This window comes from Mustelus asterias, unplaced genomic scaffold, assembly GCF_964213995.1.
Source record: "Mustelus asterias unplaced genomic scaffold, sMusAst1.hap1.1 HAP1_SCAFFOLD_657, whole genome shotgun sequence".
NCBI lineage: Eukaryota > Metazoa > Chordata > Chondrichthyes > Carcharhiniformes > Triakidae > Mustelus > Mustelus asterias.
The window spans coordinates 1-26,009 of record NW_027590606.1 but is presented as its reverse complement, the minus strand read 5'-3'; the positions used below and the strand labels follow the sequence as shown (position 1 = coordinate 26,009).

Sequence of the window (26,009 nt, the reverse complement as noted above, 5' to 3'; positions counted from 1 at the left end):
AAAGAGACTTATATTGGGCACATTTCCCAACACCAAGTCTCACTTTCCACCTAGGAGGAGGCCATTCGGTCCCTCGAGTCTGTTCCATCATTCAGCTAATTCATGACTGATCTGGGTCACCTCCCTTGAATCTGTTAATACCCTTTGCCTGGAGAAAATTAATCAACCGCAGTGAGGCCAGCACTAGATGAGGCTGGGAGCCGTACATCTCCCTTTGGAACGCTCCACCCCACTGTGGACTGTGGATGCTCACTCGATGAGCATAGTCCAGGCAGAAATCAATAGAACTTTGGGTGCCAAAGGAGATGGGGATAATGCAGGGAGGTGGAGTTGAGGTAGATGATTAGTCATGATCTTATTGAATGGCAGGACAGGCTTGAGGGGCCGAATGGTCTACACTAGCTCCGATTGAGAGAGCTGTATGCCCTTGAAGAAGTGAAACCAATCAAGGCACTGTTTTGTTTTTAAATCTGTTTCAGTCCAAAGTGACTGAATTATTCTGCCACCTTGTCTCTGTCACTTCTCTGGGCTAATCCCATGATCCAGGAATGTCTCCTTTGGTTAATGTTGTCCCTTGTTTTTCTACCTGACAGGGGAGTTGGCACTTCCTCCCCAGCCGATATGGCGGATTGGCAGTCACACTTTCGGAATGAAGATGAGGAGGATCCAGAGGAGGCAGAGGAAAACGAAGGTAGGTCAAATGTGAACCCTAGGTTTACAATGGCACGGTGGCACAGTGGTTAGCACTGCTGCCTCACAGCGCCAGGGACCCGGGTTCAATTCCCGGCTTTGGTCACTGTCTGTGTAGAGTTTGCACATTCCCCCCGTGTCTGTGTCGGTTTCCTCTGGGTCCTCTGGTTTCCTCCCACAGTCCAAAGATGTGCGAGTTAGATGTATTGTCCATGCTCAATTGCACCTCAGTGTCAGGGGGGCTAGCTAGGGTAAATGCATGGGGATAGGGCCTGGTGGGATTGTGGTCAGAGCAGACTTGATAGAACATAGAACAGTACAGCACAGAACAGGCCCTTCGGCCCACGATGTTGTGCCGAGCTTTATCTGAAACCAAGATCAAGCTATCCCACTCCCTATCATCCTGGTGTGCTCCATGTGCCTATCCAATAACTGTTTAAATGTTCCTAAAGTGTCTGACTCCACTATCACTGCAGGCAGTCCATTCCACACCCCAACCACTCTCTGCGTAAAGAACCTACCTCGGACATCCTTCCTATATCTCCCACCATGAACCCTATAGTTATGCCCCCGTGTAATAGCTCCATCCACCCGAGGAAATAGTCTTTGAACGTTCACTCTATCTATCCCCTTCATCATTTTATAAACCTCTATTAAGTCTCCCCTCAACCTCTTCCGCTCCAGAGAGAACAACCCGAGCTCCCTCAACCTTTCCTCATAAGACCTACCCCCCAAACCAGGCAGCATCCTGGTAAATCTCCTTTGCACTCTTTCCAGCGCTTCCACATCCTTCTTATAGTGAGGTGACCAGAACTGCACACAATATTCCAAATGTGGTCTCACCAAGGTCCTGTACAGTTGCAGCATAACCCCACGGCTCTTAAACTCCAACCCCCTGTTAATAAACGCAAACACACTATAGGCCTTCTTCACAGCTCTATCCACTTGAGAGGCAACCTTTAGAGATCTGTGGATATGGACCCCAAGATCTCTCTGTTCCTCCACAGTCTTCAGAACCCTACCTTTGACCTGATGGGCCAAATGGCCTCCTTCTGCACTGTAGGATTCTACGATTCTAACATGCTGTACACCTCTAGATAATAAGAACATTCGATGCTGATGAGACAGGTTTTTGATAGGAGAGGGAAACAGGCAGGGCAGTGGAGTTAAGGCCACAATCAAATCAGCCTTGATCTCATTGAATGGTGGAGCATTCCTGTTCCTATTTATTATGTTTAAGTACAACACACTGCGCTCGTTTTGATAATTCTAATCCTGACCCTGGGCGGCACGGTAGCACAGTGGTTAGCACTGCGGCTTCACAGCTCCAGGGACCTGGGTTCGATTCCCGCTCGGGTCACTGTCTGTGTGGAGTTTGCACATTCTCCTCGTGTCTGCGTGGGTTTCCTCCGGGTGCTCCGGTTTCCTCCCATAGTCCAAAGATGTGCGGGTTAGGTTGATTGGCTGTGCTAAAATTGCCCCTTAGTGTCCTGAGATGAGGAGGTTAGAGGGATTAGCGGGGAAAATATGGAGGGATATGGGGGTAGGGCCTGGGTGGGATTGTGGTCGGTGCAGACTCGATGGGCCGAATGGCCTCTTTCTGCACTGTAGGGTTCTATGATCTATGATCTTCTATGATCTATGACCTGAAACCATAGCCTCGCCAGTGCTTCACCCAGATGTTATATAGGGTGGCACAGTGGTTAGCACTACTGCCTCACAGCGCCAGGGATCCGTGTTTGACTCTCGGCTTGGGTGACTGTGCGGAGTCTGCACATTCTCCCCGTGTCTGTGTGGGTTTCCTCCAGGTGCTCCAGTTTCCTCCGGAAAGATGTGCTGGTTAGGTGCATTGGTCCTCTGGTTCTTGATCCTTCCACCAATGGGAACAGTTTCTCCCTCTTGACTCTGTCCAGATCCCTCGTGATTTTGAACTTTTCCAAGGAAAACAGTTCCAACTTCTCCAATCTATCCACGTAACTGAAGTCTCTCATCCCTGGAACCACCTGGACCTTTTCTGAAGCCGTCATATCTTTCCTAAATTGCAATCTCCAGAATTGGACGCAATACTCCAGTTGATGCTGGACCAGTGTTTTGTAAAAATTCATTTTCACTCCCTTGCTGTTGTACTCTGTGCTGTTATTTATAAAGACCAAGATCCCATGTGCCTTTTTATCCACTTTCTCAACTTGTCCTGCCACCTTCAGTGATTTATGCACATATACACCCAGGTCTCTCTGCTCCAGCACCCACTTTAGAATTGTTTGTTTTATTTTATATTGTGTCCTATGCATTCTTCCTCCCAAAATGAATCAGAAAGAGGCTATTCGGCCCATCGAGTCTGCACCGGCCACAATCCCACCCAGGCCCTACCCCCATATCCCTACATATTTACCCACTAATCCCTCTAACCTACGCATCTCAGGACACTAAGGGCAATTTTTAGCATGGCCAATCAACCTAACCCGCACATCTTTGGACTGTGGGAGGAAACCGGAGCACCCGGAGGAAACCCACGCAGGCACGAGGAGAATGTGCAAACTCCACACAAACAGTGACCCAAGCCGGGAATCGAACCCAGGTCCCTGGAGCTGTGAAGCAGCAGTGCTAACCACTGTGCTAGCGTGCCGAATCATTTTGCGTTTCTCAGCATTACATTTAATCTGATACTTGTCCATTCCATCAGCCCCGTCTTTGTCCTCTTCAAGTTTAACACTATCTCCCTGACAGTTCACAGTACTTCCAAGTCTTTCTTAATTCAATTTTTGCAAACACATTTCCAGCTTCATGACAGGTGGCACAGTGAAGGTATTCCTCCCATGTGACTCAGCCACAACTTCAGAAAGATCTGAATCCTTTCTCTCTCCACAGACACTGCCAGACCTGCTGAATTTTTCCAGCATTTTCCATTTTTATTTCAGATTTCCAGCATCCCCAGTTATTTGATTTTATCAGATGAGTAAAACGCTATCATTAAGAAACCCACCAACGCCTCTATTTTCTGAGGAGACTAAGGAAATACAACTGGAAGAATGCTTTCGATGATGCATCTGTAGGTGTTGGTGAGAGTCGTATGTCCGCAGATAGAAAGCATCCTTTCTGGTTGTATCACAGCTTGGTATGGCTCCTGCTCTGCCCAAAACCGCAAGGAACTACAAAAGGTTGTGAAGGTAGCTCAATCCATCACACAAACCAGCCTCCCATCCATTGACTCTGTCTACACTTCCCGCTGCCTTGGCAAAGCAGCCAGCATAATTAAGGACCCCACGCACCCCGGACATTCTCTCTTCCACCTTCTCCCATCGGGAAAAAGATGCAAAAGTCTGAGATCATGGTACCAACCGACTCAAAAACAGTTTCTTAGAATCATAGAATCCTACAGTGCAGGAGGAGGCACAAGAACTCTGTTGACTTCAAGCATGTTTATGTCCTCCATGACTTGGACACACCAGGCAAGTTTATCCCCCAGATCTGGAGCAAGTCTGTTTAAACTCGGTGTGGGGTATGTCCCTCCCTTGGGACTCTGCTCTGTGCACGTTGTGGTGTAGGTACGCAGCTGGGAGCAGTAAAGTGACAATAACCAGGCAATCTGATTCAGTGATGTTGATTGAGAAGTAACTAATGGCCGGAATACTGGGAATACACTTCAGAAGTATTGACTGTAAAGCGTTTTGGGACATCTGGGATTGGGAAAGGCGCTATATCAATGCAGTTGGTGCCTTTCGGTTGCACTTTTCACATTTACCCACCGTCTTCTCATTGGATCACTGATATGAAGAGCAGGCAACAGGCATGATGGACTGAATGGCCTCCTCATCATAGAATCCTACAGTGCAGAAAGAGGCCATTCGAGTCAACACTGACAACAATCCCAGGCCCTATCCCCGCAACCCCATGTCTTTACCCTGCTAATCCCCTGACACTAAGGGTTAATTTAGCATGGCCATTCCACCTAACTGTACGTCTTTCAGACTGTGGGAGGAAACCAGAGCACCCAGAAGAAACCCACGGGGAGAATGTGCAGACTCCACGCAGACAATGACCTGATGTCGGAATTGAACCCGGGCCCCTGGCGCAGTGAGACGGCAGTGCTAACCACTGTGCCACCCGTGCCACCATGTATGTAAAATTCTATATTTCCTTGATCCCATTTCCTTTGTCCCTCTGTCCAGTTGAGTTAACATCCTTTCTGCCTCAACCACAAAACTTGAAAATAAATTTCACATGTTTACAACCCACAATTCTCCAGGACTTGTCTGGACCACAGGAACGGAATGAATATTCTGCTACTAAGAATAGTCTATTTGAAACTCCAGATTTAATGCGCATTCTTGGACCTAATTGCTAATTACCGCAATCTCAGCCCGTCCAGAGCCACGAAGCGGACAGCTCAAGTCCAGATGAGATTCTGTTTCCATGGAGCAGAACATGTGTCTCCTCGAGCCCACTTCCACTGGAGGTGTGGGGAACTCTGGCTGGAATAAAGAACAAAGAACAATACAGCACAGGAACAGGCCCTTCGGCCCTCCAAGCCCGCGCCGCTCCCTGGTCCAAACTAGACCATTCTTTTGTATCCCTCCATTCCCACTCCGTTCATATGGCTGTCTAGATAAGTCTTAAACGTTCCCAGTGTGTCCGCCTCCACCACCTTGCCTGGCAGCGCATTCCAGGCCCCCACCACCCTCTGTGTAAAATATGTCCGTCTGATATCTGTGGCATGAGGCACCATTTTGCAGGACAGCTCAGACTGAGGTTCAAAACGCACAAGTCCTTGGATGCATTGTTTTGAGGTCCTGGTGGAATAGAAATATTGTGGTTACAAATTGTGGTGAACCATCGTTGGTTCCCACTGGATAGTGCTGAGCCGGGGCTGGCCAGGACTACAAGGATGTACATATGTTCCTGTTGGATTGTGCTATTGTTGCTGTTGGGTTAGGGTGGGGTTGTTACACCTTTGTATTGTAGTGTTGTGGCACATCCCAGTTGGGCTCCGCCTCCTGGGAGAGGTATAAGAGTCCCTGCTCTGGCCGGGACCCCTTCAGTCTGGGATAGTGTATATAAGTTCTGGTAGCTTCATTAACAGTAAATAAAAGCTTTTCATTTACTGAGCTTCAAGCCTCGTGTCTGAATAGCGCATCAATTTTATTTACTGTCGTTAAACTCTCGTCGAAAAAAAAAGAGAGAGAGTATGGAGCAAATTCTCAAGCCGGAACGCCTTACGCTAGATCCACGTGCGGTGGGCGCTTCTAACACCTTCGACCACTGGCTGAAGTGTTTCGAAGACTACTTGGCAGCCTCCGCAGCGGTCACCACAGATGATGACAGACTCCGGGTCCTCCATGCGAGGGTAAGCGACACTGTCTACCTCGCGATTCGTGCGGCCACTAATTACCCTAAGGCCCTCGAGCTTCTAAAGAAGCGCTATACCAAACAACCTAACGAGATACACGCTCGTTACCTCCTAGCCACTCGACGACGGCAGTCTGGCGAAATGATGGAGGACTATGCCAATGAGCTCCTACAGCTAGCCAGGGGCTGTGACTGCAAAGCTGTGTCGGCTGAGCTGAGCATGTACGACCTCGCCCGAGATGCGTTTGTGGCCGGGGTCGGATCGTCGTACATTCGACTTAAACTGTTGGAGAAGGGTAACCTTAATCTTACCCAGGCCATCGAGTTAGCAGAGATGCTCGAGTCGGCTTCAAAGAGCTTAGTTTTATATCCGGAGGACCACGTGGAGACAACGTGGCAGGAGCAGTCGCAAATCCCTCCTCGTCCCTCGGGTTCGAAATGCTGTGTAATGGCGTGCTCCCATTCGGGCCAGAGGACGGCTGCAGCCCCGTGCGGCCCGCGGTGCTACTTCTGTGGAGGAGCGAAGCATACCCGGCAAAAGTGTCCCGCTAAAGCTGTATTGTGCACCGCATGCGGTAAAAAAGGGCATTATGCAAAAGTGTGCCGATCTAAACCCAGGAACGGCAGTGCGGCCTGCGATTCTTCAGAGCTTGGGTCATCATCGTCGAAGTTGTCGCGGGGTTCGTCCACGTGCGAGACCAGGACGACGCCATTACGGTCGACGGAGTCGGAGGAGTATGACCACCAGGGGTCGCTGAGTTTGGCGCCCTCACCCACGTGCGATTCATGGGGGCAGCCATGTTGGTCGACACTGACCACGAACGACCAGCAGGGGTCCTCCGCATCGATTTCAGCTGCCTGCAGTGGCGTTCATGAACCAACGGTGGCGTCGATCATCCTGGACCAGGCCAAGCCTCAGAGACTCGACCGTTCTATGATGAATATCCAGGTAAATAATCATGTGATTTATTGTCTGTTTGACAGCGGGAGCACTGAGAGCTTTATCCACCCAGACACTGTGAAGCGGTGTGGACTCCAGATTCAACCTGCCAAACAGACAATCTCTATGGCATCGAGGTCCCGGTCTGTTGCCGTGCTAGGGAGTTGCGTGGTAACCTTGAAAGTACAAGGCACAGTTTACGAGCGCTTCAAGCTCCTTGTGTTGCCGTATCTTTGCGCGCCAATACTTCTCGGACTAAACTTCATGGTCCACTTGAGGAGTGTAATCCTACAGTATGGTGGGCCACTCCCTTCACTGGCAGTGGGAAAACAGCAGCAGCCTCCAAATTGCCCAACGCGCCCCGCCTGTAGCCTCTCGACGCTGAAGATCACCACACCCTCCTTGTTTCAGAATCTTGTGCCAGGCTGCAAGCCCATCGCGACTAAAAGTAGGCGTTACAGCACTGAGGATCGGATCTTCATTAGATCTGAGGTTCAGCGGCTCCTCAAAGAAAGGATCATACAACCCAGTGTTAGTCCGTGGAGAGCACAGGTCGTGGTGGTCAAGAGCGGGAACAAACCCCGGATGGTCATTGACTACAGTCAGACCATTAACCGATATACGCAGCTGGATGCGTATCCCCTCCCGTGCATATCTGATATGGTCAATCAGATTGTGCAGTACTGGGTGTTCTCCACCATAGATCTCAAGTCTGCCTACCACCAACTCCCCATTCGCCCAGAGGACCGACAATACACGGCTTTTGAGGCGGATGGTAGCTTGTATCATTTTCTCAGGGTTCCCTTTGGTGTCACCAATGGGGTCTCGGTCTTCCAGCGTGCTATGGACCGAATGGTGGACCAGAACGGGCTGCGGGCTACCTTCCCGTACCTGGATAATGTCACCATCTGCGGCCATGACCAGCAGGACCACGACTCAAACCTCCTGAACTTCTTACGCACTGCATCTCACCTGAACTTGACCTACAACGGGGAGAAGTGTGTGTTTCGTACGCGCCGTTTAGCCATCCTAGGATACGTGGTGGAAAACGGGGTCATTGGCCCTGATCCAGACCGTATGCGCCCCCTTGCTGAACTTCCCTTACCTACTGGTGCAAAAGCACTGAGAAGATGCTTAGGCTTCTTCTCTTATTATGCGCATTGGGTTCCCAACTACGCGGACAAAGCCCGTCCGCTCATTAAGTCCACGACTTTTCCCCTAACGCCAGAGGCCCGATTGGCCTTCGATAAATTGAAAGCCGACATCGCGAAAGCTACGATGCACGCGGTAGACGAGTCCATCCCCTTTCAGGTGGAAAGCGATGCATCTGATTTCGCCCTGGCCGCCACACTTAACCAAGCGGGCAGGCCTGTCGCATTTTTTTCCCGCACCCTCCAAGGCCCCGGAATTCGGCATTCAGCGGTGGAAAAGGAGGCCCAGGCCATTGTGGAGGCCGGCGGCATTGGCGCCATTACTTGGCGGGAAAACGGTTCACCCTGATCACGGACCAGCGGTCCGTGGGGTTCATGTTTAACAACACGCAGAGGGGCAAGATCAAGAATGACAAGATCTTGCGGTGGAGAATTGAACTCTCCACCTATAACTACGATATCATGTTTCGTCCAGGGAAACTCAATGAGCCCTCGGATGCCCTCTCGCGTGGAACATGCGCTAGTATTCAGGAGGACCGTTTGCACGCCCTCCATAATGACCTGTGCCATCCTGGGGTCACTCGGCTCTACCACTTTGTAAAAGCCCGCAACCTGCCTTACTCGGTGGAGGACGTCAGGTCGGTAACAAGGAGCTGTCGGATTTGCGCAGAATGCAAACCGCACTTTTACCGACCTGACCGGGCACATTTAGTCAAGGCCACTCGTCCCTTCGAGAGACTGAGTGTTGATTTTAAGGGCCCCCTTCCCTCAACAGATCGGAACGTGTACTTTCTCAATATCATTGATGAGTACTCTCGGTTCCCTTTTGTTGTTCCCTGCTCGGATACATCCGCTGCCACGGTGATCAAGGCATTCCGTGATCTTTTTACCCTGTTCGGGTACCCCAGCTACATCCATAGCGACAGGGGCTCGTCGTTCATGAGCGATGACTTGAGGCAATTCCTGCTCTCATACGGGATTGCCTCTGGTAGGACCACGAGTTACAACCCTAGGGGTAATGGACAGGTGGAACGCGAGAATGCTACAGTCTGGAAGGCTGTCTTACTGGCGTTGAAGTCAAAAGGTCTTCCAGTCTCCCGTTGGCAAGAGGTGCTCCCTGATGCGCTCCATTCTATTCGCTCCCTCCTGTGCACGGCAACCAATGCTACTCCCCACGAGAGGATGTTCTCATTCCCTCGGAAGTCTTCCTCGGGGACCTCATTACCGTCTTGGTTGACGTACTCAGGACCCGTCCTCCTGCGGCGACATGTAAGGGCCCGCAAGTCCGACCCGTTGGTCGAACAGGTCCATCTCCTCCATGCCAACCCTCAGTATGCCTATGTGGCATACCCTGACGGGCGAGAGGACACGGTCTCGATCCGAGACCTGGCGCCAGCAGGGGACGTAGCAACCCCTGTCGCTCCCATACCCCCAGTAACAAACCCATTATCTCTTATTTCTTCCCCGGACATGGCGCGCGCAGCATCGGGACCATTGCCTAACCATTTTACTCCCATGTACAGCTTGCCTGAGCCCAGAAGATGGTCGCCACCGCAGGGCGTGTCAGGATCCCCTGGACTACCGTCACCGCGGGGTCAACCGGCCTGTGAGTCCGTGGAAGAACAGCTGGACGCCGTTTTGGGGAGAACGCCACTGCGAGTGCCTACTCCGGTGTCACCGCCGGTATTGAGGAGGTCACAACGACGGTGCGGTCCCCCTGACCGTCTGAACTTATAGACTGCTGACATTTTATTCTGGGTTTTTCGTACCCCGCCGGCCTTTGTTTTCAAAGGAGTGGTGAATGTGGTGAACCATCGTTGGTTCCCACTGGATAGTGCTGAGCCAGGGGCTGGCCAGGACTACAAGGATGTACATATGTTACTGTTGGACTGTGGTATTGTTGCTGTTGGGTTAGGGTGGGGTTGTTACACCTTTGTATTGTAGTGTTGTGGCACATCCCAGTTGGGCTCCGCCTCCTGGGAGAGGTATAAGAGTCCCTGCTCTGGCCGGGACCCCTTCAGTCTGGGATAGTGTATATAAGTTCTGGTAGTTTCATTAACAGTAAATAAAAGCCTTTCATTTACTGAGCTTCAAGCCTCGTGTCTGAATAGCGCATCACAAATGCAGGTCAGATGCTGGGGACTCTGCGGGGAGTAACTCACCTTCTGACTCCCCCAATATCTGTCCACCATCTACAGGGTACAAGTCAGGAGTGTAATGGAATACTCCCCACTTGCCCGGATGAGTGCGGCTCCAACAACACGCAAGAAACACGACACCATCCAGGACAAAGCGGTCCACTTGATTGGCATCACATCTACCACCTTCAACACTCTCAGTCTCCTCCACCGAGTGGCAGCCGTGTGTACCATCTGTAAGATGCTCTGCAGCAACTCACCTAAGGCTCCTTCAACAGGATAAAGTAGACGTGGAGCGGATGCTTCTGCTGGTGGGGCATTCTAGGACGAGAGGTCGTAGTCTTAGGATAAGGGGTAGCAAATTTAAAACAGAGTTGAGGAGAAACTACTTCTCCCAAAGGCTTGTGAAACTCTGGAATTCGCTCCCCCAAAGTGCAGCGGATGCTGGAACAGTGAGTAAAATTAAGGAGGAGTTAGACTGATTTTTTAATTGGGAATGGGTTGAAAGGTTATGGGGAGAAGGCAGGAAAATGGGGATGAGGAGCATATCAGCCATGATTGAATGGCGGAGCAGACCCGATGGGCCAAATGGCCTAATTCTGCTCCTATATCTTATCAACTTATGAACAGCACCTTCCAAACCCATGACTTCTACCATCTAGAAGGAAAAAGGCAGCACATATCTTGGAACTCCGCCACCTGCAAGTTCCCCTTCAAGCCACTCACCATCCTGACTTGGAAATATATCGGCTGTTCCTTCACTGTCACTGGGTCAAAATTCTGGAAGTCCCTCCCTAACAGCACTGTGGGTGTACCTACACCACAGAGACTGCAGCGGTTCAAGATGGCGGCTCACCACCTACTTTCTCGAGGGCAATAAGAGATGGTCTAGCCAGCAACACCCACATCCTATAAAAGAAAAATTAAAAAGCCAAGAGGAGGAGGAGAGTTCTAGCCCCAGGATCCTTAAGTTTGAAAGTGTAAGAGCAGGTTTCTGAGGCCTCTCTCCCTAATAGGTCATCATCCTGTATTTATGTAAAAAGAACATGGGCCATTTCCTGTTTTTTATTCATTTGTGGGACGCGGGCATCACTGGCTGGGCCAGCATTTATTGCCCATCCCTAGTTGCCCTTGGAGGGCAGTTGAGAGTCAACCACATTGCTGTGGATCTGGAGTCACATGTAGGCCAGACCAGGTAAGGAAGGCAGATTTCCTTCCCTAAAGGACATTAGTGAACCAGATGGGTTTTTCTGACAATCGACCATGGTTCATGGTCATCAGTGGATTCTGAATTCCAGATTTTTAAAAAATTGAATTCAAATTCCACCGTCTGCCGTGGCGGGATTCAAACCCGGGTCCCCGGAACATGAGCTGAGTTTCTGGGTTAATAGTCTAGCGATAATACCACTGGACCATCGCCTCCCCTGGTGTGTTTAATAGATTGATGTTCTAATCTGACTCTCTCTGTCTGGGCTCAGGTGCGAAGCGAGTACTGGAGTTGGACCAGTATGAGGGGGAGAAGGGGAACAAGTCCTTCAAGAAGATCATAGGCCACAGTACCGAGGACTTGTTGAGCGATGCTCTCTGGGTCTGCTCCAATCTCTTCAGTGACGTCACGCTGAAACTGAGCCACAAGCGCATCATGCTGTTCACCAACAATGACAACCCACATGCTAAAGACAGCTCCAAAGCACGACTGACCAGAACAAAGGCCAATGACCTGCGAGAGACAGGTCGGCAAACCACTGTTACCATCAAGCATTTGTCAGCGACTGGTTCAAAGATGTTGAATCACAAAGTCCTCACTTAAGATTGCAGTTGCATTGCCGTGAAGTGCAACTTTATGTGAAACAACTTTAAACAAATCAGGTTTTCCCATTAAAACCAATGTGAAAGCTGTCTTTAGAGTCTGTAGGACATTTCTCAACATGATAACCTGTGAGTGAAAATATTTAATGTTGCTGAATTACTATAGCAGTCGATGAAATAACTTTTGAAATGAAATCAATTTAAAGATATAAATATACTTCGATCCGGTTTTCTGCCCATCATGCTTGCCGAATCTCCCACGTGCCACACATTCCACTCGCTGACCCTCCCTGTCGTTGCCCCTTCAGCTCCCCGCCTCTTCCACTCCCTCACCTTTCCTCTTGCTACCAGCCCTCTGGCTTATGGCTGCCGCCCCCCCCAGACCGATCCTTGACCCTCTGGGTCACTGCAGACCCTCTTCCTCAGCTTGTCACCTGAGAGCAGAGATTTCAGAGGGTTATCGGACTGGGGTGCAGGTCGCAGAGACGGGGAGGGCTGAGGCAATGGATGGATTTGACAAGATTGAAAATAGTGCTTTGCACAAAATTGGAGCGTAAGTAGGCCATTCGGCCCCTCCCGCCTGCTGTGCCGTTCAATGAGATCATGCTTTGTACGTTTGTGTTTCAAATTCCACATTCCCATCTACCCACAATAATCTTTGATTCCCTCGCCTAACAAGAATCTCTCTACCTCTGCCTTAAAGATATTCAGTGACCCCCCCATTGCCTTCTGAGACAGAGGCCGGAATTTTACCGGCACGCCTGCCCTGATTCCAGGGGTGGGTGAGGCTCGGAGAACGGCATTCTCCGTTAGTCTCGGGCGGGATCGTACGAACCTCGAGTGGACGTGCCAGTAAATTCCGGCCAGAGAGTTCCAAAGTCATGCAACCCTCTGAAAGAAAACAATTCTCTCCATCTCTGTCCTAAAAGGGCGACCACTAATTTTAAAACAGAGCCCGCTCGGTCTGGACTCTCCCACAAGAAGAAACATCCTTTCCATGCCCACCTTGTCCAGACCGTTCAGGATCTTAGTTACTTCAATCAAGTCACCCCTCACCCTTCTAAACTCCAGTGGAAACAAGCCCAGTCTGCCCAACCTTTCCCCAGAAGATAACCCGCTCGTTCCAGCTATCGATCCAGCAAACCCCCTCTGAAACGTCTCCAACTCATTTACACACTTCCTTAAAATCCCATGGAATCCCTACAGTGCAGAAGGAGGCCATCGAGTCTGCACCAACCACAATCCCACACAGGCCCTATTCCTGTAACCCCACATATTTACCCTGCTAATGCGCCTGACATTAGGGACAATTTAGCATAGCCAATTAACATAACCTGCACGTCTTTGTAGTGTGGGAGGAAACCGGAGCACCCGGAGGAAACCCACGCAGACACGGGGAGAATGTGCAAACTCCACAGACAGTGACCCAAAGCTGGAATTGAACCCGGGGGTTCGTGGCGCTGTGAGGTAGCAGTGCTAACCGCTGTGCCACCATACCTTCAATAAGACAAAAACTGCACACAGTATTTGAGATGCGGTCTCACCAATGCCCTGTGTAACTGAAGCATACCATCCTTACTTTTATGTTCAATTCCTTTTGTAATAAGGAATAACATTCTATTAGCCTTCTCATTTACATGCTGTACCTGCATACTAACCTTTCGTGATTCAAGCACAGGAACACCTAGATCCCTCTGCACCTCGGCATTCTGCAATTATTCTCCATTTAATTAATGCTGATTTTTAAATTCTTCCTGCTAAAGTGAACAACTTCACATTTTCCCACATTATACTCCATCTGCCAGATTTTTGCCCACTCAACCTATCTGTATTCATCTGCAAACTCACGTCCCCTTCACAACATACTTTCCTATCTATCATTGTACTGTCTGCAAATGTATCTCCCATGCCTTTGCTTCCCTCATCTAAGCCATTGATGTAAAAGGTTGAGGCCCCAGCACAGACCTCGACAGGACTCTGCTCATCACCTCCTGCCCTGCCAGTCAGACAAAGACCCATTTATACATACTCTCTGTTTTCTGCCAGCCAGCCAGTCTTCGATCTAGGCTCAAATGTTACCCCCTACATCGTGAGCTTTTATTTTTCACAATAATCTTTGATGCTTATCAAATGCTTATGAGAGGCATGGACGGAGTGGATAGTCAGATGCTCTTTTCTAGGGTAGGAAAGTCAGGTACTAGGAGACATAGGTTTAAGGTGCGTGGGGGAAAAGTTTAGAGGAGATGTGCCGAGGAAATTTTTTTACACAGAAGGTGATGAATGTCTGGAACGCGCTGCCCGGGGAGGTGGTGGGAGCGGGTACGATTGCGGCATTTAAGGGGCAACTAGACGAATACATGAATAGGATGGGAATGGAAGGATATGGGCTCCGTAAGTGCATACGGTTTTAGTTTAGACAGGCATCATGATCGGCGCAAGCTTGGAGGGCCGAAGAGCCTGTTCCTGTGCTGTACTTTTCTTTGTTCTTCTTGCTTTGCTTTCTGGAAATTGAAGTACAGCACATCTACAGGTTCCCCTTTATCCACAGTATATGGTACTCCTTCAAAGAATGCCATTAAGTTGGTTAAACATAATTTCCCTTTCACAAAATCATGCTGACTTTTCCCAATTACCTTGGGATTTTATAAGTGTCCAGCTATAGCCTCCTTCATAGAATCATAGAAACCCTACAGCACAAAAGGAAGCCATTCGGCCCATCGAGTCTGCACCGACCACAATCCCACCCAGGCCCTACCCCCACATCCCTTCATATTTACCCACTAATCCCTCTAACCTACGCATCTCAGGACACTAAGGGCAATTTTAGCATGGCCAATCAACCTAACCCGCGCATCTTTGGACTTAACAATCAATTCTAACAATTTTCCCACGGCAGATGTCAAGCTAACTGGCCTATAATTTCCTGTTTTTGGCCTCCCTCCCTTCTTGAATAGAGGGGTTATATTTGCCACTTTCCAATTTGATGGAAACTTTCCAGAATCTAGAGAATTTTGCAAAATTAACACCAATGTATCTACCACCTCATTTGTTCAAGACCCTAGGATGAAGTCTATCAGGACCCGGAGACTTGCCAGCCTTAGCTCCATCAGTTTGCTCAAACCACTTCTCTAATGATTGTAATTTCACCAAGTTCCTCTCCCCTTTCCACCTCCAGATTTACAGATATTTCTGGAATGTTTATGTATTCTCTCCAGTGAAGACAAAATCCAAATATGTGTTCATTTTGTTGGCCATCTTCCTATTATCTACTATTGTCTACCCATTGGGCGACGTGGTGGCACAGTGGTTAGCACTGCTGCCTCACAGCACCAGAGACCCGGTTTGATTCCCGGCTTGGGTGACAGCCTGTGTGGAGTTTGCACGTTCTCCTCGTGTCTGCGTGGGTTTCCTCCGGGTGCTCCGGTTTCCTCCCACAGTCCAAAGATGTGCAGGTTAGATGGATTGGCCATGCTAAATTGCCCCTTAGTGTCCAAAAATGTGTAGAATCATAGAATCCCTATAGTGCAGGAGGAGACCATTCGGCCCATTGAGTCTTCACTGACAATCCCACCCAGGCCCTATCCCCATAACCTTATGTATTTACCCAGCTAATTCCCCTGATACTGTAGGTTAGGTGGATTAGCCATGGTCAATGCATGGGGTTACAGGGATAAATCGATTGGGTGGACCTGAGTAAGATGTTTTTTCGGAGAGCTGGTGCAGACTCAATGGGCTGAATGGTCTCCTTCTGCACTGTAGGGATTCTATGGTTCATTCTCACTCTCTAGAGGACTCACTTAACTTGCTATTTTCCTGTTTAAACACCTGTAGAAACACATGCTATAAGTTTTCACAATTCTAGCCATCTTCCTCTCATAGTCTAATTTCTTTCTCCTGATTAACCTTTGGTCATTCTCTGCTGTTCTTCACATTCTAACCAATCATCTGGCCTGCAGTTATATGCTTCTTTTTCCTTAAGTTTGACAGTTTCCTTAACTTCTTTAGTTAACCACGGAAGTGGGTCCTCCCCCTCCAAATCTTTTTAATAGTAGAAATTTTCTGATTCAGAATATTCTGAAACAGCCCCTGAAATGTCTGCCACTGCTTGTCTATTGATCTGTCCCCTAGCCTAATCTCCCAGTTCACTTAGCTAGCACAACTTTCATGCCCACATAGTTGCCTTTATTTCAGTTTTAAAAACTAGCCTTAGACCCACTCTTCTCCCTTTCAAACTAGTCAGTTGTGTTGAAGCAGGGTTAGACAGTGTAGTGGCCAGACCAGTGTTGTACTGTGCATTGGAGCTTCATCGAACAATCCCTTCACTGCTTCCACTGTCCTGATTGTCACCTGAAGCGTGGTTCTGTCGGGATGGCCAGAAGGCTGTTTCCCAACATGGGTTGGTGTCCTGCCAGCCAGCATCCAAAACTAAAGGAAGGGTAAGACCTGCAGTCCACGCCAGCCTGCCCTGTGACGTGATGGTACGAAGACCGGAACTGAATACTTCTTCCTCTCTTTCCTCATTCTATCCCCCACACCCCCCCCAGTCACCGACATAGTCTGCTAATCAAGGCAAATAAACAGGCCCAAAGTCAAACCCGTCAGGCAACCAAAACCAGTCTAGGAGATCACAGATCAAATCTGATTTTCTGTACTTCACAATCTTTACCCTCGTCAAGAACTGGGTCCACCTCCAACTTAAAGAATCTGAGAAACGTTGCAGGGAAAATTGCCGATCATTTTTTGTCAAAAGACTGGGCGGAATTTTCCCGTCCCGCCCACCACGGGAATCGTTGCGAGCGGGACATGGACCCTTGGGGGTGAGCGTGGCTGGAAAATCCCGCCCATCATCTCGCGAGCAATAATAACAGAAGCTTTGCCTTTTGCTGCTATGCTGTGAATGGCGTGTCTTTGTCTCTGCCCTTGTCTGTGTACAGGTATCATCCTTGACCTGATGCATCTGAAGAAGCCTGGTGGGTTTGACATGTCTCTCTTTTACTGCGACATTGTCAGTGTATCAGAGGATGGGGATGCAGCTGTGCAAGGCGAGGGGTCAGCCAGGTTGGACGATCTGCTTCGGAAAGTGTGGGCCAAGGACTACAAGAAGAGGACCGTCACCAGGTCAGCAGTCACTCAGAGTAGCACCGCGTCTCCTGGGTCCTCGGAGAGTTTCTAATGTACTCCCTGCGGACCTTGGCAGACAGAACGTCCGTGTTCATGTACACAATCTGCTCAAATGTACGGACGATCTTCATAGATTAGGCACTCGGGGCATGTTTCCACTCGCAGGGAAGAGCGAAACCAGAAGCCGTCAACACCAGGTAGTGACCAGGCCAGGAATGCAGGAGAAATCTCATTACCCAGAGAGTGATGGGAATGTGGAACTTGGCTACCACAGGGTTGTAATGAATGGTGTAGCTGCGTTTACGGAGAAGCTGGATGAGCATGAGAGAGAAAATCATTGGCCGGTTACGCTGATAACGCGAAAGGGAGAGGGGAGGGAGAAAGTTCATGGGAAGCGGAAATACTGGCATGCAGCTGTTGGGCTGAATGGCCTGTTTCTCTGCTGCATCTCTTATGTTGAAACATCATAAAGTGCATCATGTTACTTTGACAGGAATCGGCCATACAAAGAATATAGTACAGCACAGGAACAGGCCCTTCAGCCCTCCAAGTCTGCGTCGACAAAGGACGCCTTTCTAAACTAAAGACCTTTCGTCTCTACATAGCAAATTCCTCCATTCCCAGCCTTTTCATGTATCTATCCAGATGCCTCTTAAATGTTGCTATTGTATCTGCTTCTACCACCTCCTCTGGCAGCGCGTCCCAGGCACTTACCACCCTCTGTGTAAAAAAACTTGCCTCTCACATCTCCTTTAAACTTTCCCCCTTTTTGCCTTAAACCTCTGTCCCCTAGTAATTGGCATTTCTACCCTGGGAAAAAGACTCTGACTATCCATTCTATCCACGCCTCTCATAATCTTGTAGACTTCTATCAGGTCGCCCCTCAGCCTCTGACGTTCAAATGAAAACAAATCAAGTTTGTCCAATCTCTTGTCATAGCTAATACCCTCCAAACCAGGTAACATCCTGGTAAACTTTTAATGTGGCGACCAGAACTGTATGCAATATTCCAAACATGCCCTAACTAAAGCTCTATACAGCTGCAACTTGACCTGCCAAATTTTGCACCCTATGGCCCAACCGATGAAGGCAAGCATGCCATACGCCATCTTGACCACCTTATCCACTTGTGTTGCCACTTTCAGGGAACTGTGGACCTGTACGCCCAGATCCCTCTGCATGTTAATGCTTCTAAGGGTCCTGCCATTTACTGTGTATTTCCCTACTGCATTGGACCTTTCAAAATGCATCATCTTTGATTTGATTTGATTTATTATTGTCACATGTATTGGTATACAGTGAAAAGTATTGTTTCTTGCGCACTATACCGACAACGCATACCATTCATAGAGAAGGAAAGGAGAGAGCGTAGAATGTTACAGTCATAGCTAGGATGGAGAGAAATATCAACTTAATGCAAGGTAGGTCCATTCAAAAGTCTGATGGCAGCAGGGAAGAAGCTGTTCTTGAGTCAGTTGGTACGTGACCGTATCTTTTGGTGGAAGAGAGAATGTCCGGGCTGTGTGCGGTCCTTAATTATGCTGAGTGCTTTGCTGAGGCAGCGGGAAGTATAGACAGAGTCAATGGATGGGAGGCTGGTTTACGTGATGGATTGGGCTACATTCACAACCTTTTGTAGTTTATTGCGGTCTTGGGCAGAGCAGGATCCATACCAAGCTGTGATACAACCAGAAAGAATGCTTTATATGGTGTATCTGTAGAAGTTGGTGGGAGTCATAGTGGACATGCCAAATTTCCTTAGTCTTCTGAGAAAACAGAGGCGCATTTGTCTGGATTAAATTCCATCTGCCATTTCTCCGCCCAAGTCTAACCAGACTATCTATATCCTGCTGCATCCTCTGACAATCCTCCTCACAAACATTGGTAAACGTAGCAACTATTTTCCACACACACTTGAACAGTGAGATAATGACCAGATCTGTTTTTTGGAGGTTAATTTGACAGGACAGAGCTTCCCTGCTCTCCAAAGTAAAGTTTATTTATTAGTCACAAGTAAGGCTTACATTAACACTGCAATGAAGTTACTGTGAAATACCCCGAGTTGCCACAGTCCGGCGCCTGTTCGGGTCAATGCACCCTAACCAGCACATCTTTCAGAATGTGGGAGGAAACTGGAGCACCCGGAGGAAACCCACGCAGACACGGGGAGAATGTGTAAACGCCACACAGTGACCCGAGCCGGGAATCGAACCCGGGTCCCTGGCGCTGTGAAGCAGCAGTGCTAACCACTGTGCCACCGTGCCATCCTCCATGTGGTGCTGTGGGATATTTTACATCCAACTGACCAAATCGTCAGGACCTTGGCTTAAACCCCACCGCCCCCCATCCCTTAACTGCTGCCTTCTTCAACCGCTTAATGTGCATCAGAATGTCTTTGAGTTTCAGCCCCTGTTAAACTCTCTGTTCCGGTGCCGCTTGTATTTGATGTCCTGTTTTTTTTGTGTTTTGTTTTGGCCAGGCTGAACCTGAAGCTGGGAGAAGGCGTGGAACTTTCAGTCGGAGTTTACAATCTCGTGCGGAGTGCCAGGAAACCCAGTGCCGTCCGCCTGTACCGGGAAAGCAACGAGCCCGTCAAAACCAAAACCCGCTGGTTTAACGGGGAGACGGGCAGTCCGCTCCTGCCCAGCGACACCAAGAAGGCCCAGGTAAAGGACGGTGAACCTATACCGTGCTGAATTAAAACGTCAACTCCTGCCTGTCCAAAGGCAAAACACTGCGGATGCTGGTAATCTGAAATACAAACAGAAAATGCTGTTTCTTAATTCATGAACGAGATGTGAGTTATTGTGCATCCCTAATTGCCCTCGAGAAGGCGATGATGAGGCGTTTTCTACACCTGCTGCACTCTGCGATGTGAAGGCACATCCACAGTGCAGTTTCATCATGACTTTTGACACAACTGAGTGGCTTTCTAAGTCAATCAGAGGGTAGTTGAGAGTCAGCCATGCGGTTCTGGATCCTCAGACAGGCCAGACCGGATAAGGACGGCAGATTTCCTTCTCTAAAGAGCATTAATGAACCAGATGGGTTTTTACAACAATCGGGTAATTTCATGATCACAGACTAATTTCCCCTTTATTATACAGCTCTGGCGAAGGGTCATCCAGACTCGAAACATTGGCTCTTTTCTCTATTCACAGATGCTGCCAAACCTGCTGAGATTTTCCAGCATCTTCTCTTTTTCTCCCCCAGTTGCTGTGGTGTGGTTTGAACTCGTGCCTCTAGATCGACGGCACGGTGGCACAGTAGGTTAGCACTGCTGACTCACAGCACCAGGGACCCGGGTTCAATTCCTGGTTTGGGTCACTGTCTATCTGGAGTTTGCATGTTCTCCCCATGTCTGCATGGGTTTCCTCCGGGTGCTCTGGTTTCCTCCCACAGTCCAAAGATGTGCGGTTTAGGTGGATTGACCATGCTAAATTGCCCCTTTAGTATCAGGGGGACTAGCTAGAGTAAATGCATAGGGTTATGGGGATAGGGCCTGGGTGGGATTGTGGTCGGTGCAGACTTGATGGGCTGAACGGCCTCCTTCTGCACTGTAGGGATTCTAATGATTCTATCATTAGTCAAAACCTCTGAATTACTCATCCAGTAACAGAACTCCCCTGTTATTGTATCCCTTGTGCGGACTGTACAGAGAGAAACAAGAGTTAATGTTTCAGGTCGATGACTTTTCTTTACAACTAGCCCGCGTTAGACATGCCACAGGGTTCAAACAGGTACAGAAGGAAGGTATGCACGGAGGGCTGGAAAGAGTGAAAGGGGAGGCAGCAGAGATTAAATAACAGAAGAGACAATGGTGCAAGGCAAAGATAGAATGGTAATGAGATGAGTAAATAAAGAGAAAAAGAACTTGTATTAATTAAAATAGCGCCTTCCACAACTTCAAGATGGCCCAAAGCACTTCACAGCCAATGAAGTACTTCTGAACTTTCCTGCAGACAAAAGGAATATGCCCAAGCCTTGCACCTGTTTTGAATTATCTGGCAGCTTGAGGAGCCTATAGCTCCCCATTGCTTTCTCCATGGCAAGACCTCGGCCAATCAGAGTCGACTTGTCAACCAATCAACACCCTTTTCTCCTGTGGTATAAATTGTCACAATTGTTTGAAATTTGACCTTCTGGGGTTTGTCCTGATGAGTGCAAGACAAAATACTTCGACAACCTGTCTCCTTGTTCAGCATTGGTTTCGAAGTTTAGCCACTGCTGTAATGTAGGAATCTTTCTACTTACATTTGACTCTCTCCATCCCTTTCTTCCACAAACTGATTCCCTCCCTGTAACTTGCTTTTTTATTTTAAAATAAGGATCAGTACGAGGTATCATTTTTATTTTCTGCTCTGTCTTTAACTGGTTACCTGTTTAAAGTTAAAAGTTTATTTATTAGTGTCACAAGTAAGGCTTACATTAACACTGCAGTGAAGTTACTGTGAAAATCCCCTAGTCGCCACACTCCGGCGCCTGTTCGGGTAACACTGAGGGAGAATTTAGCACGGCCAATGCACCCTAACCAGCACGTCATTCGGACTGTGGAAGGAAACCGGAGCACCCGGAGGAAACCCACGCAGACACGGGGGAGAACGTGCAGAGACTCCACACAGACAGTGACCCAAGCCGGGAATCGAACTCGCGTCCCTGGCGCTGTGAAGCAGCAGTGCTAACCACTGTGTCACCGTGCCGCCCCGTTTCTGGGATACGCATCACCCTTCTTCCAATGTCCTGAATATTTTGTACCATCGTAATCCAGACATCCAGTGGGAAGAGTCTTCCATCCCTTTGCTCTTTTTATACCGAGATTAACTTTCCATTTTTCAGTCAGACCTTCACTGGATTAGCTCTTTGAAGAAGAGGCATACGGACCCGAAATGTTAACTCTGCTTCTCTCTCCGTGCACCTGCTGAGCTTTTCCAGCATTCTCTGTTTTTATTTCAGATTTCCAGCGTCCATAGTATTTTGCTTTGGCTTCATTGAGTTTATCTGCTTGATGTGGTTACATGACCATCTATATTGATGGAATATTCCACAAAATATGTCCAGCCTAATGAACAGAGCGTGCTTGAGCCTCTGTGTTATTTAACAAAATAACACAGAGGCTGTGTTACTCATGACGGTGATTGCTCATATCACACAGTGTGACCTAATCCAGAAGAGGACCGTTAGGGCGGCACGGCGGTTAGCACTGGTGCCTCACAGCGCCAGGGACCCGGGTTCGATTCCCGACTTGGGTCACTGTCTGTGTGGAGTCTGCACGTTCTCCCCGTGTCTGCGTGGGTTTCCTCCGGGTGCTCCGGTTTCCTCCCACACTCCAAAGATGTGCAGGTTAGTTGATTGGCCATGATAAATTGCTCCTTAGTGTCAGGGGCACTATCAGGATAGATACATGGGGCTACAGGGATAGGGGCTGGGTGGGATTGTGGTCGGTACAAACTCAATGGGCTGAATGGCCTCCTTCTGCACTGCAGGGATTCTATGATTGCCCATCCCTAATTGCCCTTGAGAAGGTGGTGGTGAGCTTCCTTCTTGAAACGCTACAGTGCATGTGGTGTAGGTACACCCACTGTGCTGTTAGGGAGGGAGTTCAGGGATTTTGACCCAGAGACAGTGAAGGAACAGCCAATATATTTCCAAGTCAGGATAGTGAGTGGCTTGGAGGGGAACTTGTAGGTGATGGTGTTCCCAGGTATCTGCTGCCCTGGCCCTTCTAGATGGAAGTAGTTGTGGGTTTGGAAGGAGCTATTGAAGGAACCTTGGTCAGTTCCTGCAGTGCATCTTATCGATGGTACACACGGCTGCCAATGTGTCCGTGGTGGAGGAAGTGAATGCTTGTAGAAGGAGTGCCAGTCAAGCGGCTGTTTTGTCCTGGATGGTGTCAAGCTTCATGAGTGTTGCTGGAGCTGCAAGTGGAGAGTACTCCATCACTCCTGACTTGTGCCTTGTAGATGGTGGACAGGCTTTGGGAGGGTCAGCGGGCGAGTACTCGAAAGATGTTGCTCTTTCATATAATTTAAGCCTGTTCTTGTTCTTTTTGGTTCCCAGGTTTATGGACAGAGGCAGATTGTTCTGGAGAAAGAGGAAACCGAGGAATTGAAGAGATTTGATGGCCCAGGCTTGGTTCTCATTGGTTTCAAGCCATTGTCACTCTTAAAGAAGCACCACCACATCAGACCCCCACAGTTCATTTACCCAGATGAGACGCTGATAACAGGTAACCCTCAGCCGCTGTTACTGCTGCCCTTTGGCCAAGTGGGCATGGCTCTACCCAGGGTATTTATAGAGCACAGGGTCCAAACTTCATCCCCCTTCTCCTCAGTTAGCTGATGGTTCACAAGACAGATTCATGCAGATAATGATGGGAAACCCTGCAGTGGCAGCTAGAAGTGTTAAAACGTTAGGAGCTAATGTTCCAGCATGAAGGAATCCTACTGGAGAGAGAGAGAGTGACATTTTATATATTTACAATGCAGCCGTAATATAGAGCAGATGCAAATATGTTATCGGATAGAATACCCCTCCTCTAGAATCCCCCTACCCTAGAATACCCTGTATAGAATACCACTATCCTAAAATACCCTGCATAGAATACCCCTCCTCCAGAATCCCTCTACCCTCGAATACCCTGTATAGAATACCACTATCCTAAAATACCCTGCATAGAATACCCCTCCTCCAGAATCCCTCTACCCTAGAATACCCTGTATAGAATAACACTATCCTAAAATACCCTGTTTCGAATACCCCTACTCTTGAATCTCTCTATCCTAGAATACCCTGTCTAGAATCCCTCTATCCTAAAATACCCTGAATAGAATACCTCTATCCTAGAATACCCTGTATAGAATCCCTCTATCCCGGAATACCCTGTATAGAATACCACGATCCTAAAATACCCTGTATAGAATACCCCTACTCTAGAATCCCTCTACCCTAGAATGCCCTGTCTAGAATCCCTCTATCCTAGAATACCCTGTCTTGAATCCCTCTATCCTAAAATACCCTGAATAGAATACCTCTATCCTAGAATACCCTGTCTAGAATACCTCTATCCTAAAATACCCCGTATAGAATACCTCTATCCTAGGATACGCCGTATAGAATATCTCTACCATAAAATACCCTGTCTAGAATATCTCTATCCCAGAATACCCCATATAGAATACCTCTACCCTAGAATACCTCGTATAGAATACCTCTACCCTAGAATACCCAATATAAAATACTTCTATCCTCGGATACCCCGTATAGAATATCTCTACCCTAAAATACCCTGTCTAGAATATCTCTATCCTAGCATACCCCATATAGAATACCTCTACCCTAGAATATCCCATATAGAATACCTCTACCCTAGAATACCCCGTATAGAATACCTCTATCCTAGGATACCCCGTATAGAATACCTCTACCCTAGAATACCCCGTATAGAATACCGCTACCCTAGAATACCCTGTATAGAATACCCCTGCCCTAGAATACCCTCAATAGAATACCTCTACCCTAGAATACCCTGTATAGAATACCACTACCCCAAAATACTCTGTATAAAATATAACTACGCTAGAAAACCCTGCATAGAATACCACTAGCCTAGAATACCCTGAAGAGTATACCCTATCCTTGGGAGCTGTATCACTGATTGTTTGATGCTACCTGAGCATTATTATATCTTAAGAGATGAGAAGATTAATTTGAGCTCATTGTAACTGGTCCACTTCCTCTCATTACAGCATGCGGTTACATACTGAATGGCGTTAATGTGTTCTCTCCACTGCTCTGGATCATAGATCACGCCAACGATTTCTCACACTTTGAATCGAGGAGTCTGATGCTGAATCCTATTACCCTGGTTAGAAACATAGAAAATAGGAGCAGGAGGAGGCCATTCAGCCCTTCGAGTCTGCTCCATCATTCATTATGATCATGGCTGATCATCCAACTCGATATTCTGTTCCCATCTTCTCCCACATATCTTTTTATCCTCTTGGCCCCAACCAAGTGCTATATCTAACTGCATCTTGAAAACATTCAATATTTTGGCCTCAATTACTTTCTGTGGTAGCAAATTCCACATATTCACCACCCTCTGGGTGAAGACATTTTTCCTCATCTCTGTCCTAAATGATTTAGCCTGTATTCTTAAATTGTGATCCATGGTTCTGTACGCCGCCCCAAAAAATCCCTGAGTTGCCACACTCTGGCGCCTGTTTAGGTACACCGAGGGAGAATTTAGCATGGCCAATGCACGTCTTTCGGATTATGGGAGGAAACCGGAGCACCCGGAGGAAACCCACGCAGACACGGGTTTCTATGAGATTCCCCCCCCACCCTCATTCTTCTGAACTCTGGTGAATATAATCCTAACCGACTCAATCTCACCTTGGGAGTCAGTCCCACCATCCAAGGAATCAGCCTGGTAAACCTCCGCTCTACAGCAAGAACGTCCTTCCTCAGATAAGGAGACAAAAGCTGCACGCAATATTCCAGGTGTGGTCCCACCAAGGCCCCATATATATGCAACCAGACACCCCTGCCCCGTACTCAAATCCTCTCGCTATGAAGGCCAACATTCCATTTGCCTTTTTCACCGCCTGCTGCACCTGAATGCTTAACTTCAGCGACTGGTGCATGAGGACACCCAGGTCTCATTTCACATTCCTTTCTCCTAATTTATGGCCTTTCAGATAGTAATCTGCCTTCCGTTTTTGCTACCAAAGTGGATAACCTCACATTTCTCCAAATTATACTGCATCTGCTGTTCATTTGCCCACTCACTCAACTTGTCCACATCACACTGAA

The 26,009-nt window shown here is 48.3% G+C and overlaps 1 protein-coding gene across 1 annotated transcript; it reads left to right on the top strand.

Annotated features, from left to right (window-relative positions):
• Positions 1–621: 621 nt before the first annotated feature.
• Positions 622–25,059, top strand: LOC144487234 (X-ray repair cross-complementing protein 5-like; the record flags this gene model as incomplete). Its single annotated transcript, XM_078205308.1, has 6 exons — positions 622–691; positions 11,744–11,998; positions 17,009–17,192; positions 19,675–19,861; positions 23,253–23,421; positions 24,941–25,059. Coding segments are annotated over exons 1-6 (984 nt in total), but the record flags the coding sequence as incomplete, so codon positions are not given.
• Positions 25,060–26,009: the final 950 nt, after the last annotated feature.